Here is a 15,878-nt window from a genome sequence, read left to right as displayed (position 1 = left end):
ATAAAATATATATACTTAGGCACCCATCACTAACCTTATCAAATAGAATGTTATCAGTGCCTTTGAAGAGCTGAATGTTGCTTCCTAATTACATTTTGCCCCTCCCCCAGGTAACTACCATCCTTAATTCTCTGTGAATCATTCCCTTGCTTTTTTTTTTTTTTTTAATAGTTATCTAGATTGGTCTTTTCATGAATAACTGCTATTAGAATGCTCTCAGGATACTTGAGACAGAAACTGGTTTGGGTTTTTAGTTAGGCAGTGTCTCCCTGAAGAGAAAAGGAAGCACACATATTTATCAGTAGCCTTTCAGCCTCTCAGACCTCTTACCTCTGCAAGCTTCCAGCCATGAGGTTCCCTTATTTGCCAGGAAAAACTATCCTGGCGCTCTCACATGGCTTTGCCTGGATTCAGATGTTTTTCTTTTTCTAGATCCTAGAAACTATGATTTTTCTTTTTCAAAATGCTGGGGGTGGGGAAGAAGATGAGCCGAAGTGAGAAGGCCTCCGCAAGATGTGTGCATTTGGGTCCTGCCGTTCTTCAGTGCTTGGCACTGAAGAGACTCGTCCCCAGCATGGGCAGATGGCAGAGTAATGCAGCTTCCTTTGAAAAGAGGCAAATGGCCAAATGGCTGAGGTGTGAACCTTTTGAAAGGCCAGTGCTTTAGGTTTCTACTTGCTGAGTTTAATGTTGTCCCCACAAGTTATCAAATAAAAATCAGCTTGGAAGCTCTTCAGCAGTCTTAAAGTTCATGTCCAGTGGAATTAACTTTCCATTCCAGCCCTCTTGTTGTTGAAATTGTTGGAACCAAGCTGCAGGCAGCCATGAGCAACTTTTATAAACAGAGGGATTGTGTGTGGTTGTATCTTGTTTTCTTGCAGCAGCCTCTCTGGTGTGCTGTGGGTGGGATACTCACAGAGTGCATCATCACCAGACTCCTCAAGGCTCAGCATGGAGGAGGTTGCAGAGGGAGTGTGAAGATAGGTCAGGAGAAGGCGGGACCAGTGTTTCAGCTCTTTCTGAATAAGGCCTTCGTGGTATTGTTTTGGAATTTTGTTTGAAATGAATTCCGAGAAGCTAAGGTGAAAACATAAATGCATAAACATCTTCTGAAGTCAAATAATTTTAAATAGAATTTCATTTTGGATTTTCTTTGCTTCTGCCCCTCCCCCATTGGTACAGTTTATAGTTGAAAAGAGTTTACGTTCTATTTAGACCTTTGGGTGAGAGTATTTTTGGAAGGTGAGCCAGCTGTAATGCCTGGAGTTAAGCACTCAATTCAGGGGTAGGATTTTGTTAGGAATTTTTTTTAAGCATGATATATTGAGGTATAATTTATATACCACAAAATTCAACTTTTCAAGGTGTCCAAGTCTGTTAATTTTGACAAAGTTATATAGTCATCCTAACCCCTAAAACAATCAGCATATCACATATTTCCATCACCTCAACAAGTTCTTTCCCTTGTAGGCAATTCATCATTCCGAGGTGAGTTTTCTGAGTTTAGTACATTTCTGGGCCAGGAAGTCTTTGTCAGAGTTTGGAAAATTTTTTTAGAGACGGGGTTTCGCTTTGTTGCTCAGGCTGGTCTTGAACTCCTGGACTCAAGTGATCTTCCTGCCTCAGCCTCCTGAGTAGCTGGGATTTCAGAGCCTTGAATTTCTTTCATTTCCCACTGAAAAGCCAGTTGAAACTGGTACAAAGTGAGGTTACCTTTGGTGTCTTAACCAAAAGGAGATCTGGGTTTTCAGACTGGTGCCCTGGAACAGTATTAGGAAGTCTTGGGGGGAGAGCTGTGTGACTGGCAGCTCAGAGAGGGGAATGGGCCCTCTTGAGTGCCAGGCAGAGTCCCTCACCTGAGGAGGCCCACTTGTTAGCTGTGATGGCTTTTACCCACACCTTGGTGCAATTGTGAAGAAATCAGAGGACTTCGAGGTGGAAGATTGCATGTACATCCTGTAATGCTGTTCTCAGGTTGGAATATGTTCCCTGGGACCTCCTAATCCTAGAGGCAGGCCCAGAGGGAAAACTTACTCTGAGCTGGCTCTTGTTCAGGTCAAGAGCCTTCTTCTTGGCTCCCAAATGAAAATCAACTCTGCATGTGAATTCCTTCCTTTTGAAATGGACTTGCTAATTACCACTCAAGGTGTTTTACTCTTTTAATATACTGGGTAGGGAGAGGTCCAGAGGGATTTCTTATTGCTTTGTAGGCCGGTGAATTCTATAGCCAAATCTATTTAAGGAATTGCCTTAATTATCTTACTTTCCCCTTTAAATTTTAGGCTTTATTGTAAGAGTGTTTCTGATAATGACTAGGATTTGCTTTGTTTTGCAGTGCATCTGCAACTGGGTGTTGTGGTGATTTAAGTGCATACATGCTCATTTCTCCCCTTTATTTTCTCCGTGTGCTTTCTCACCCGCTAGGAAACCCAGGTTGACAAGAACTCAAAGTGCCTTTTCTCCGGTCTCCTTCAGCCCCCTGTTCACAGGTAAGGGTGATATCTTTTTCTTTCTTCTGACATCTGAAAGCAGGAGTATTCTGAGACCTGTTGGGAAATACACTTACAGATGTATCTCAGAGGGAGCTTCAAGCCTGTCTGCAGTTATTTCCTTCATTCTCTGCCCACTGGGTTTGAGACTTTTTTATGGTGTGGAATGTGTTCTTGACTTTGCTTTATAGTTGCATAGAAAGGCTGCTTGTTGGTAATTGGGTGGCCCTAGCAGTTATGCAGTGCTTAGTTCAGGGTCACTACATATAAATTAAAAGTAGGAATTACAAATTTATGGGCTCACAGTGCATAAAAGACTCTCTAGAAGTCATACAATTCCTGTCCCTGCTTCCAAGGGAGTTCATGATTATCTAATAAAAATGATCCATGATTATCTGATCTATTTTTAAAGACTTTGGATGAAGGGGATTACATGAGCTCTTGTCTTACCCATTTTTGGGGCAAGCAGTTCTTGCAGCTGTTAGAGTTCTTTACTGTACCTAATTTAAGTCTCTCCTCTTGCAGCCGGGAACATAGTTGCTAAAGTAGGAAGGCTGTTGAATGTCTTTTGGGTAATGGGTAATTGTCTTCTCATTTCATGGGTAAAGGCTCCCGTTTTTAGAGAGGGAGACCTTCTGTTAGATCAGTCAGATGTGAAGCTCCTGCTTGAATAAAGTGTAGAAAAGATGATCTTTACCACACTGCCTCAAGTCTCAGAGACTGAGCACTCATTGGTTGTGACTGAGAAGCCTTTAAAAAAAAAAAAAATCCCAAACTCCTTTGGATATTGTGTCCCTCAAAAAGGTGATTGGAAGAATTATGATTTGGGAATGGACATTTCCAGGAAGATGTTAAGCAGGCCACTGGGACCCCCAGTTGGGTAGACTGCCATGAGCTGTCAGAACAAGTGAGTTGGTACCTGTATAGATATCTGCTGTAGTGGAGAAGGAGGTCTCTGTTCTTACCCAAGCCTAGAGGTAAAAAATCTTATCCCGTGGCAGCATGTCTTTCTAGTTAATAGTTGTTTCTTCCTTAAAGTAAGGAACACCCACACTTGTAGTTTCAGGTTCAGGGCAGCCTTAGCCCCCTTGAATTACATCCTTTATGTAAGTGCTGTACCTACAGTCTAGACCTCCCTGACCTGTCAGGAAACACACTTGTCTGGCCGGTTGCATTGTTCTGGGCAGCTAGGCTCTCGGTTACCAAGCTGTGTGTTGAGTCCAGTACCAGCTTCCTAGAATGTCCACATGACTTTTAGAAGAGCTTTTCTGTTTATCTTAGTATTTGAGACCTTTGTAAAAAAACTATGCATTTAGGTTCTGAAAACCTAAATACTCAGGAGGTAATGGTCATCTCATTATCTTTACTGGGAAGCATTATAATACTAGCTGAGGGGATAATTCAGCCCTGAATAAGAAAAGGGTGTTGGAAGCAACACTCTAAGGGCTAAATTAGAGAAATCCTACATTCTGACCTGTGGATCAGGCCTGCCAAAGCAAACCTATTCCTGGCTATTAACCTGTGTTAATAAAATACCCTTCCTCCTCTGATGACTCAAGGAGAGGAGTGGCAACAGGTAGTGTATATGGTAGAGAACAGAACTACATGACATGCTGGGAAGTTAAGAGAAGCCATGTGCCACATCCCTTCAAGTTTCTATGGAGAAGCTTCCTCTAAGATTACCTGACTTTTGGCTGACTGTGAAAATTGTTGATTTTTAGGGTTGTAAATGCACTTTCAGCCTTTGTAGCTTTAGCTATTAAGAACTGATATCTTAAATGGTAGATTCTCTCATGGGTGAATACTCTGGAAGATCTGGATGTGGAAAGCCATCTAGGAAGAAACTGGGGCTAATGTTGGAAGCTTTATCTGGATTCAACTCACCTTGCACTTCTTATATCTTTCTGGCACTTGCTTTCCATGTCTGTTTGGGCGTATAACAAGCCACTTGCCTTGTTCCTAAGGCAGAGATTGGTATACACGTCTGAAGAGATAAATAATGCGGGTTCCATTGGATAAAGAGGACCCCTTTTTTAATGTTAGATCATAAGTCAGTGACAGAACTAGAATTACATGGCTTTTCCACTGTCAATTCCATGTTTTTGTCCCAAAGAATTCTTGACCCTTAACAGGGCAAAGGAATGATAGAATTTAAAATTTTACTTTCCTGGCGATCAGGGGTGATTTCAGCCCTGGGGAGCATTCCATTTTGAGCTTTTTGAGAGCCGTGGACCTGTAGCCTTGTTGCTTGCCCTTTGCTACCTTCGCTTTCAGCCTCAGCTTTGGGCAGGGTGCTTCTTTAACACGCTTGCTCCGTGAATCCTTCAGGTGAAACAGTGTCGCTTGTGGACGTGGACATTTCTCAGCGGGGCCTGACCTCTCCACACCCTCCAACTCCCCCTCCTCCTCCGAGAAGAAGCCTCAGCCTCCTAGGTATAGTCTGCTCCACTCTCTGCCTTCTTGCCCTAGTGGGAGGGTGACCTCCCAGGACTTGTTCTTGGCTGGCCAGGAGCCAACCAAGCATCTGGGTTTCTGATGATGACTGTCCCTTTCTCAGCACCTCTATCATCTGTCTAAGTAGTTAAATGGGTCTCTTACCTGCATGCTGTAATATTTACTGTCCATATATTAATTAGATTTACGTTTATCTTGCCCTGAATCTACTGCTATTGGGCTGCTTTAGGAATATCCTTACTCTGCTGATTTCTAAGCAAAGCAAACCAGATTAAGATGATTGTTGCCTTCTGTAAAAAGCTGGGATGAAGGTCAGGCCATGTTGCCTCAGAGGGCAACCTGATAATCCTTCTCCCTCTCCTCTGCCTTCACCTTGCCCATTCTGTGCTCATATTTCTGAACCTCTTGCTTTTGTTCTCTCTTCTAGATGATATCAGTGGGACGCTGCCTACATCTGTCCTTGTGGCTCCGATGGGGTCTTCCTTGCAGTCTTTCCCCCTACCTCCGCCTCCTCCACCCCATGCCCCAGGTTAGCTTAGTTTAGAGACAAGACTTATAAGAGTTGGGAGTACAAAGTGATACTCTGTACTATGAAAGGATGGGAGAAATCTATTTATGGAAATAACAGTTTAGGAGAAAGCTTAAATTTTTTCTCCTTGGCTGGACCAGACTCCTTGGAAATGAGGCTGAGAACTGGTTTTTCTAACCTGTTTTCTTTATGGAATGAATCTGACTTTTATTAGGGATAAAAAACTATTGAGTTTTTCATCTCTTTGCTGCTGAGACTGTTTTGCAATCCTTGAGTAGATGTCACTTAAGAAACTGCCTTAATGCCAGGATAGTGAGGAGGTTTAATGTGTTGCTGTTTTTCAAGGTTCTGTGGTTTTTCTAAGCTTTTAGTATTTACTGCAGCCTTGTAAATAAGTACCAAGCATTTAGTAGCCCATGCCTGCTTTGCCAGCTTCCAGTACCCAAGGAAAAAAATGAATGAAATCGGCATTCTTTTCTGCTTGCCTGGCAAAATCGTTACTCTTCCTGGGCAAGTAAGCGAGTCACTATTTCCAAGGCTGCTTTATCGGCACTTCACTTCGAGGTGGGAGAAGTTGGAATCGCTCTAGGCTGGTGAAGGCCCTGAAGTAGTCACCTTAGTCAGGTTAGTGAGCAGCTCCCCTCTCCTTTCCTGGGGTTAAGTGCCCCCACCCATCCTTCACAGCTTACACGAGCCCACACAGCTTTTTGTTCTAGCCCATCCAGCTCTTTCCCACTGCTTTGGCTTCCACCCTTTCCAGCTTAGCTTCTAATGCCTCGCCCCTCTTCAGTTAGCATCTGTTTTGGGGGGAGGGTCTGCTTGTGGTTGGGAGCAACGAGGCCAAATAAGTGACCACACTCTCTTGCCCTGCAGATGCATTTCCCCGGATTGCTCCCATCCGAGCAGCTGAATCCCTGCACAGCCAGCCCCCCCAGCACCTCCAGTGTCCCCTCTACCGGCCTGACTCCAGCAGCTTTGCAGCCAGCCTTCGAGAGTTGGAGAAGGTAGGTGGTGCCTGAGGACTGGCAGCTCCCCTCTCTTCCACTGGCCAAATTCTGTACCTAGGCCCTCCTTTATTGTTTTTAGAGGAGGAGTGGTTTACTTGCCACCATATTTACAGTGACAGAACAGTATGCTGCTGTTATTAATTGCATAAGAGATGTAATGAAATCGAATTTGGGATAAAAGATTTGGACATGATAAAGGAAGATTGTGGAGAAATGTTTACATAGTCTAAGGTGATTTTGATAGATAACTGACTCCATTCCCTCTTCTTTTCTGGATGGAGCCCTTGGTAATGGAATTGTAGAATTATTCTTTTGTTATCTTGGAGTACTGAAAGTATAATGAGCCTGGCATTCATTGCTAATGGTCGAGACACTTGTAGTGGCTTTTACCTATTGAAATGTTTTGGAGAATGGGGGATTTTTCCATGGTAAGATAGATTGTACTGAAAACTTTGACATTTCTCTGTTCTGATAACAGTTGACTGCTTCTTGTCTTTGATAGTGTGGTTGGTATTGGGGGCCAATGAATTGGGAAGATGCAGAGATGAAGCTGAAAGGGAAGCCAGATGGTTCTTTCCTGGTACGAGACAGTTCTGATCCTCGTTACATCCTGAGCCTCAGTTTCCGATCACAGGGTATCACCCACCACACTAGAATGGAGCACTACAGAGGTAAGAGATGCTAGTGTTTTAGGAGAGCCTTCGCCCCAACCCCCTTTGCCTTTCTCCACCTTTGCTGTCTGACTTTTCAAAGGAAGGATACATAGGAATGGAACTATGAGTAGGGAAAGATCTCTTAGACTCAATTGAATGTTGATATGGGCACTGATTTCAGTCACTAGAAGAAAGGTTGTGGGGGTAAAAGGGAAGGGAGAGTAAGGGTTCCATTCAAAAGTCTTCTCAGCATCTTGTCTCCTAATAGGAGGGCCTGAACAGAGCCATTGAAGAGTCTTCCAAGAATAGAGCCAGTAAAACTCTTTAGGTAGAAGGAAGAAACAACCTAGGACCATTAGACAGATTCTCCCAAGCTTTGCTTATAATTAACCTTACCATTTAGAGATATTTTCTGTTAAAATATACATACAAAGAGGAGAATATAGTACTGGTCCTGTGACTGTTCTGTTCTGAATTTCTTTGCCGGATAGTCACTTCCTCCCAGGCAGCATGATGATGTTCATATCCTCTTTAGGTCAGGTTTATAGTTTCAGGAAATATTCATCAAAATGCTGAGCATTTATGAGATCAATGTGCTTTAGACTATTAGCCATCTTCCTGGTGGTGGTACTTCAAGTTCTGGTCATGCCTAGAAGTTGACTTGTTAAATGCAGCTCTCTGGATTGACTTTGCATCTGAGCATTCTGTATTTGGGGCCAGAAACTTGTGATGGTCATTGGTTGTGGGGCTGGGTAATACATGCTTTGTCAAAATACCTGATTATGCTACAAAAAAAAAATGTAGAGAACTTTGGGGAGTTTCAGGGACTTGCCCCTCCCATCCCTCACAGTCTTCCCACGTGTGTTCAACCTTAAACAAATTTCTATTAGACATTGTGTCTCAAATAAAAGCCCATGTCACGCTCTTCTCAGGCACCACGGAGTCTTCCCACTCTTAGCCTGTGCTATGTTGGATTTATTTGCATCTGGTTCCCTTGTAAGGCAGGAAGTAGCTGTTTAGGTCAGCATAGCTTTGTCTGCGGTTTCTTCTGCCCCCATCTCTTCAAGTTTTTTTTTTGGAGACAGAGTCTCACTCTGTTACCTGGGCTAGATTGCCATGGTGTCAGCCTAGCTCACAGCAACCTCAAACTCCTGGGCTCAAGCGATCCTACAGCCTCAGCTTCCCGAGTACCTGGGACTACAGGCACGCGCCACCATGCCCGGCTATCTTCTGCCCCCATCTCTACCGTAGAGATGAACGAAGAGAAAGGGACTTGAGTCCAAAGGCCTGAGAATGAATTAAATAACTGTGTGTGTGTGGGTCTACTACCTATTTTCCTGCTGTTCCTAAAAACAGAAATCAAACACAAGTAAAGTACAAAACAAAGCATTTCAGAGTGAAGTATTTTGTTAAACCTATTAAAATGACTAGGCCATGGGAATGATGAATAAATGCTTGACCTTGAAGTTCCTGATAGATGAGATGCCAGGAGTGAGAGCCCTTTCAGATGGTTCTCCAATTACTTTTATTCAAAGAGACTTTTCTTCCTTGAATAAATGGAATTTTAACAGAAGTCTGTGGGCCTTTCAGTTGCCAGTTTGCAGTGGAACATTTGTCTTCTTTTTAAGTGATACTGTAAGAGTAGCTAGAGAGACTCAAATCTGCAGAAAATTGTTTTGAGTAATTAGTATCCCTTTTTTGTATCCTTTTTGTGGGTGATTCCTTTGGAATCTAGGGCTTTAGTTTTCGGAGTTTGTTGTTTTGTTTTTTTATGTCATGGGAGTTAAGATTCCCCTTTCCCTTTGGAATTCTAAAGTTTCAGGTGGGATCTTTGTAACATGTTGGGGCATGGGATTTTAGACGTTAAGGAAGGAAAGACTTAGATTTTTATTTTCTGTGCCTGACACATATATGAATAAGACCTGCAGAACTGCTCCTGTCTTTCTTTGAGTATTCCATATGGTCTTTATAGGAAGTATATACAGTTGACCCTTGAACAAACTGGATTTGAACTGCAAGGGTCTACTTATATGTGGATTTTTTTCAATAAATATATTAGAAAATTTTTTGGAGATTTGCAACTATTTGAAAAAACTCACAGATGACTGTATAGCCTAGAAATATCAAAAAAATTAAAAAGTTAGGTATATCATGAATGTATAAAATATTTGTAGGTATTAGTCTCTCTTAACATTTCCTACCACAAAATATACATACATGTATTATAAAAAGTTAAAATTTATTAGAAGTTATACACACAGGCCATACACTCACAGCACCTTTGCAGTTGGGAGAAATGCGAACGAACATAAAGATGCTGTATTAAATCATAACTGCATACAATTAAGTATAGTATGTATTATACTGTTACATATATAGTTTTGTGGTTTTTTTTTTTTTTTTTTTGAGACAGGGTCTGGCTCTGTTGCCTGGGCTAGAGTGCAGTGGTTCATCATAGCTCACTGCAACCTCACATTTCTGGGCTCAAGCTATCCTCCGGCCTCAGCCTCCCAAGTAGCTGGGATTATAGGCATGTACCACCATGCCTGGTTGGTTTTTTGTAGAGATGGTGTTTTTTTTTTTTTTTTGGATATGGGTTTTGTTCTGTTGCCTAGGCTGGAGTACAGTGGTGCAATTATAGCTCACTGTAGCCTCAAACTCCTGGGTTCAAGTGATCCTCCTGCTTCAGCTTCCTGAGTAGCTAGGACTATAGAAATAAGCCACCACGCACAGCTAATTTTTTAATTATTTTGTAGACATGGGGTCTCACTATGTTGCCCAGGCTGGTCTTGAACTCCTGGCCTCAAGTGATCCGCCCACCACAGCTTCCCAAAGTGCTGGGATAATAGGCATGAGCCACCATGTCCAGTCCTGTAATAATTTTGTAGCCACTTCCTGTTGCTGTTGCAGTGAGCTCCAGTGTTGCGTTGCTTGAAATGTCTTGTGGCACTAATCATCTCCACATGAGTAATTGTCTCTCTAGCAAATTGTGTATTGCAGTAAAAAGTGATCTCTTGCAATTCTCTTAATTATTATTCATCGTGTTTAATACATTATTGTAAACCTTGAATATCGCCATCGAATTCATATGAAGAGCCACTAATGATGCTGGAAGTGCTTCCCCAAAACAGAAAAGCCACGACATTACAAGAAAAATTGTAATTGCTTGATATGTGTAGTGGATTGAGGTCTAACCATTTCAAGATAAATGAATCCAGTGTAAGGACCATTGTAAAAAAAGAAAAGGAAATTCATGAAGCTGTTGATGCAGCTATGCCGGCAGGTACAAAAACCTTGCACTTTTTGTGAGATGCCTTTTAATCTCATATTGAAAATGCAGCTTTTATGTGGGTGCTGGATTGCTATAAGAAGGGCATACCTATAGCCTTTAATAAGTTTTAAGAAAAAGCAAAGTCATTATATGACAACTTAAAGCAAAAGGAAGGTAAAGGAATTAAAGCTGGAGAACTTAATGCCAGCAAAGGATGGTTTGATAATTTTAGAAAAAGGTTTGGCTTAAAAAACAACAAGGTAACAGAAGCAGCAGCTTCTACTGACCAAGAGGCAGCAGACAAGTTCCCAGATACCATTAAGAAAACAATTGAGGAGAAATAATATCTATCTGAACAGGTTTTTTTAATGCAGACGAAGTGCCCTATTCTGGAACAAAGTACCACAAAGGACATTTATTAGTAAGGAAGAAAAGCAAGCACCAGGATTTAAGGCAGGAAGGGATAGGCTAGCTGCCGTTTTGTGCAAATGCACTTGGGTTTATGATCAGGATTGCCCTTATCTATAAAGCTGTTAATCCCCAAGCCTTGAAGGGAAAAGATAAACACCAGCTGCCAGTCTTGTGGTTGTGCAACAAGAAGGCCTCGACAATGAGAACCCTTTTTCTGGGTTGGTTCCATTGACACTTGGTTCTTGAAGTTAGGAAGTACCTTGCCTTTTAAAGTTCTTTTGATATTTGGCCATCCAGAACCCCATGAGTTCAACACTAAAGGTGTCAAAGTGGTCTACCTGCCCCGAAACACAACATCTCTAATTGAGCCTCTAGATCAGAGATTCATAAGGACCATTAAAATTAAGGCTCATTACACATAGTACTCTTTTTTTTTGAGACAGAATCTCACTCTCTTTCCTGGGCTAGAGTGCCGTGGCATCAGCCTAGCTCACAGCAACCTCAAACTCCTGGGCTCAAGAGATCCTCCTGCCTCAGCCTCCCGAGCAGCTGGGACTACAGGCATGTGCCGCCATGCCCGGCTAATTTTTTTTTCTATATATTTTTAGTTGTCCAGCCAATTTCTTTCTATTTTTTTAATAGAGACGGGGTCTTGCTCTTGCTCAGGCTGGTCTCAAACTCCTGAGCTCAAACGATCCACTCACCTTGGCCTCCCAGAGTGCTAGGATTACAGGTGTGAGCCACCATGCCCAGCCAACACACATAGTACTCTATAGAAAGGATTGTCAATGATGTGGAAGAAAACCCCGAGAGAACATCACGGATGTCTGGAAGGATTCCACCATTGAAGATGACGTCATTGTTATAGAAAAAGTAGTGAAAGCCATCAAGCCCAAAACAATAAATTCCTGCTAGAGAAAACTGTGTCCAAATATTGTGCATGACTTCACAACAGGATTTATGACAGAGCCAATCGAAGAAATCATGAAACAGATCCTGGATGTGTCCCAAAAAAAGGTGGGGGGGGGGGTTTGAAGGATTTCAAGATATGGATCTTAGAGAAATTCAAGAGCTGATAGACAACACACCAGAGGAATTAACAGAAGATGACTTGATGGTGGTGAGTGCTACTGAGACAGTGCCAGACAGTAAGGAAGAAGACATAGAGGGAGCAGCGCCAGAAGATACATTGACATTAGACAATCTGCTAGAATGTTCCAATTATTCAAGACCACTTTTGACTTCTTTGATGACATGGGCTCTTCTGTGATATGGGCACTAAAACTAAAGCAAATGGTGGAAGGATTGGTACTATAGAGAAATATTTTTAAAGAAGTGAAAAAGCAAAATAAATCAGACAAATTATAATGTATACTAGGTGTGCCTGCCTCTCCTGCCTCCCCTCTACCTCTTCCACCTCTGCCACCCAAGACACCCTCCTCAGCCTGCTCAATGTGAAGATGAGGATGAAGACCTTTATGATAATCCACTCCTATTTAATGAATAGTAAATATATTTTCTCTTCCTTATGCTTTTCTTTTCTTTCTTTCTTTCTTTCTTTCTTTCTTTTTTTTTTTTTTTGAGACAGAATCTTGCTCTGTCACCCTAGCTAGTGTAGTGTTGTGATCGTAGCTCACAGCAACCTCAAACTCCTGGGCTCAGGTGATCCTCCTGCCTCAGCCTCCTGAGTAGCTGGGACTACAGGCACACACCACTGTACCTGGCTAATTTTTCTATTTTTAGTAGAGATGGGGTCTCAATCAGTGATCCTCCAGCCTCAGTCTCCCAGAGTGCTAGGATTACAGGCATGAGCCACTGTGCCCAGCCCTTATGATTTTCTTTTTCTTTTTTTTCTTTTTGCAACAGAGTCTCACTCTGTTGCCCAGGCTAGAGTGCCATGGTGTCATCATAGCTCACAGCAACCTCAGACTCCTGGGCTCAAGCAATCCTACTGCCTCAGCCTCGCGAGTAGCTGGGACTATAGGCATGCGCCACCATGCCCGGCTAATTTTTTCTATATATTTTTAGTTGTCCAGCTAATTTTTTTTCTATTTTTAGTGGAGACGGGGTCTCGCTCTTGTTCAGGCTGGTCTCGAACTCCTGAGCTCAAACAATCCGCCCGCCTCGGCCTCCCAGAGTGCTGGGATTACAGGCGTGAGCCACCGTGCCTGGCCCCTAACCTGAAATCTTGATGCTTTAAAATCCAGAACTTTTTGTGTGCCAATGTGATGCTCAAAGGAAATGCTCATTGGAGCATTTTAGCTTTCCAGTTTTCAGATGAGGGATGTTCAGCTAGTAAGTAAGTATGATGCAAATATTCCAAAATCTGAAAAAATCGAAAATCTGAATATTTCTAGTCCCAGGCATTTCAGGTAAGGGATACTTAACCTGTATTTACTTGTTTAACAAAAACTTTGTAAGACCTAATTTGTGTCTTCAAAAGGCAACATCTTTCTTCCTACCAATTGTGGGATAAGCAGAAACAGATGGCTTTAGGGACTTTTCACCCAGCTAGCCCACAAATTGCCCTTCCAAAAGTGAGAATCATTGTTAAAGTGTTTAGCCTTTCATATCTTCTAAAGTAAGTTTTAAAATTTTCATTTCTTAATTTTCCGCGGCAGGAACCTTCAGCCTGTGGTGTCATCCCAAGTTTGAGGATCGCTGTCAGTCCGTTGTAGAGTTTATTAAGAGAGCCATTATGCACTCCAAGAATGGGAAGTTTCTCTATTTCTTAAGATCCAGGGTTCCAGGTAAGTCTGTAGTTATAGTAATTATTTAACTTGGGTATGATCCAGTGTAGTATCACAATGCGCCCCCCCTCAAAAGGCCACATTTACTTAAAGCTCTTTTCCCTGGCTGTTATAGCAACTACTCTTCCTACAGAATCCGGTGGTTAATCCCCTGCCTTTGTACATTAATCCCTTAATACACTGAGGAGGAATCTTTGCTTCTCTGGCCACTTGAATGAGAAAACTGCTCCTACCTTAGGTATCCAGGCATCATGTGAACATTTGACATTCAGAGGTGTTTCCTTGTCCCTGATCCAGGCATATCGATACTTAAATGTGAAACAGAGAAGTGAGAGCTCTTAGGTCATTTCCACAGGAACATGGAAGGTAAGAGAGTGTTCACCAGAAAGGCAGTGGAGAGTGTCAAGGTGCCTGAATTCAGTTGCACTCTGTTAGGAAGTATCTGCTGTGGGTTTTACCCATGTTGTACTAAACTTGCTATCAAAGAGTATACTTTTTATTGTATCTTGCCATTCCTAGCATTGTTGAATACAAAGACTTCTCTCCATTTGGGAGCACTGAGGAGTTCCCATCCTTGTTGGTGTGGTTATGTAGTCCTCCTGCCCACTAAGTTAGGGAGGTATCTGTATAATTTCTGTTGGAGGGGTAGAAGGGATGGTTTGGAGGAATCTGCTTTTACAGTGTTGGATAAAGCAAAATGACAGGCACATTCACGTGAGGAATTTGTAAGATACAAACAACTTAAAATGAGAACTTCATGCTTTCCCATTGAATCAAATTAAGATTGATAAACAAGGTGCCAAGAAATTGCTTTAAAATGTAGGAGTTGCAGGAGAGCCTCAGGCAGAACATCAGGAACAGGATTGAGCCAGGTGACAGGGATGGTTTATAAGCTTGGTGATTTAAATAAGGCATGACAGGGTGTGAACTGCATTAATTCTCACTTCATTTAGTATTTGCCTCAGTGCTGTCAACACAGCTGGGTCTTGTGTAGTTGACTTGGTTAAAGGGAAAAGTTAGAATCCTTCCTTATAGGAATTGATTCTGCTTAGCAATTTTTAAAGTTTGTAGCTTTTGGGGCAGGGTATTTATTTAACAAACATTTATTTTGTAACTCAGTGTCAAATATTTATTTTATAACTCAGTATGCCCTTAGAACTCATAGCGTCAAAGAGGGGACAAGTAGGAAGACAAAGGCAAGAGCACATATTCAAGTCAGTGCAAAGCATGGTCATGACCAAAAGGGATGGGGTAGTCAGCTCTGCTGTGTACAAAACTGGGAAATCTCAGAGAGGATTCTGGACTCTGGAGCATTTCTCTACTTATAGAGTATTAAACGGCTTCATTGAATCTTGGACTCCTCAAGTTCAGCTTGTTTCATTCCACAAATGTGCCCTGTCTGCAGAAATTTTAACTAAGATTCTTAACATTGTAGTAAAGGCTAGAGCTTGTACTATTTGTTACTGTTTATTGAGTGCCTATTATGTGCCAGGTACTTTGGTCAGGTTCTTTATTTAAATGTCTCTGATTTAGGCCGGGCCCGGTGGCTCACGCCTGTAATCCTAGCTCTCTGGGAGGCCGAGGTGGGCGGATTGTTTGAGCTCAGGAGTTCGAAACCAGCCTGAGCAAGAGCGAGACCCCATCTCTACTAAAATTAGAAAGAAATTAATTGGACAACTAAAAATATATAGAAAAAATTAGCCAGGCATGGTGGCGCATGCCTGTAGTCCCAACTACTCGGGAGGCTGAGGCAGAAGGATTGCTTGAGCCCAGGAGTGTGAGGTTGCTGTGAGCTAGGCTGACGCCACGGCACTCACGCTAGTCCGGGCAACAGAGTGAGATTCTGTCTCAAAAAAAAAATAAATAAAAATAAATAAATAAAAATATCTCTAATTTTTTATAGCAATCTCAAAGTTAGATAAAATAGATCAGTCTATTTAAAGAAATAGATAAGACTGTTTTCATTTTGCCAGTGACGAAACTGGGCTGAAGCTCAAAATTTAAATTACTTAGCCTAAAGGTAACATAGCTGATTGTTGCTGAAGCCAGAATTCAAACCCCTGCCCAACTAACTACAAAGTCTATTTATTTACCACCACTCTTTCATGGGAAAAGTTACAGTAATCAAATTGAAAATTGAGTTTGTTAGCATTTGTAGAAACTACATAAAGAAGGTAGAACCATGTTTATAAGTGGGGGGGGGTATCTTTCTAGAACCTATGATGAATGCTACAGGTAGGATATCTATTTGCACTTAAAATTGTAATCAAGTTGTGTCTGGGCTCAGTGGCTCACGCCTGTTATCCTAGCACTT

General features: G+C 42.0%; 1 protein-coding gene across 1 annotated transcript in view; it reads left to right on the top strand.

Moving 5' to 3' along the window:
- Window positions 1-15,878, top strand: part of SOCS7 (suppressor of cytokine signaling 7) — a 33,858-nt gene that overhangs the window by 5,033 nt on the left and 12,947 nt on the right. Inside the window, exons 2-7 of the mRNA XM_012663045.1 lie at window positions 2,425-2,489; window positions 4,818-4,922; window positions 5,371-5,472; window positions 6,346-6,476; window positions 6,982-7,150; window positions 13,436-13,564. Of these exons, the coding sequence (XP_012518499.1) occupies window positions 2,425-2,489; window positions 4,818-4,922; window positions 5,371-5,472; window positions 6,346-6,476; window positions 6,982-7,150; window positions 13,436-13,564 (701 nt within the window). The remainder of the gene's footprint in view (window positions 1-2,424; window positions 2,490-4,817; window positions 4,923-5,370; window positions 5,473-6,345; window positions 6,477-6,981; window positions 7,151-13,435; window positions 13,565-15,878) is intronic.

The sequence above is a fragment of the Propithecus coquereli genome, unplaced genomic scaffold (assembly GCF_000956105.1).
Source record: "Propithecus coquereli isolate 6110/MARCELLA unplaced genomic scaffold, Pcoq_1.0 Scaffold119, whole genome shotgun sequence".
NCBI classification, from domain to species: Eukaryota; Metazoa; Chordata; class Mammalia; order Primates; family Indriidae; genus Propithecus; species Propithecus coquereli.
Note: the sequence above shows the minus strand (reverse complement) of the source record. Positions and strands in the feature narration are given on the sequence as shown.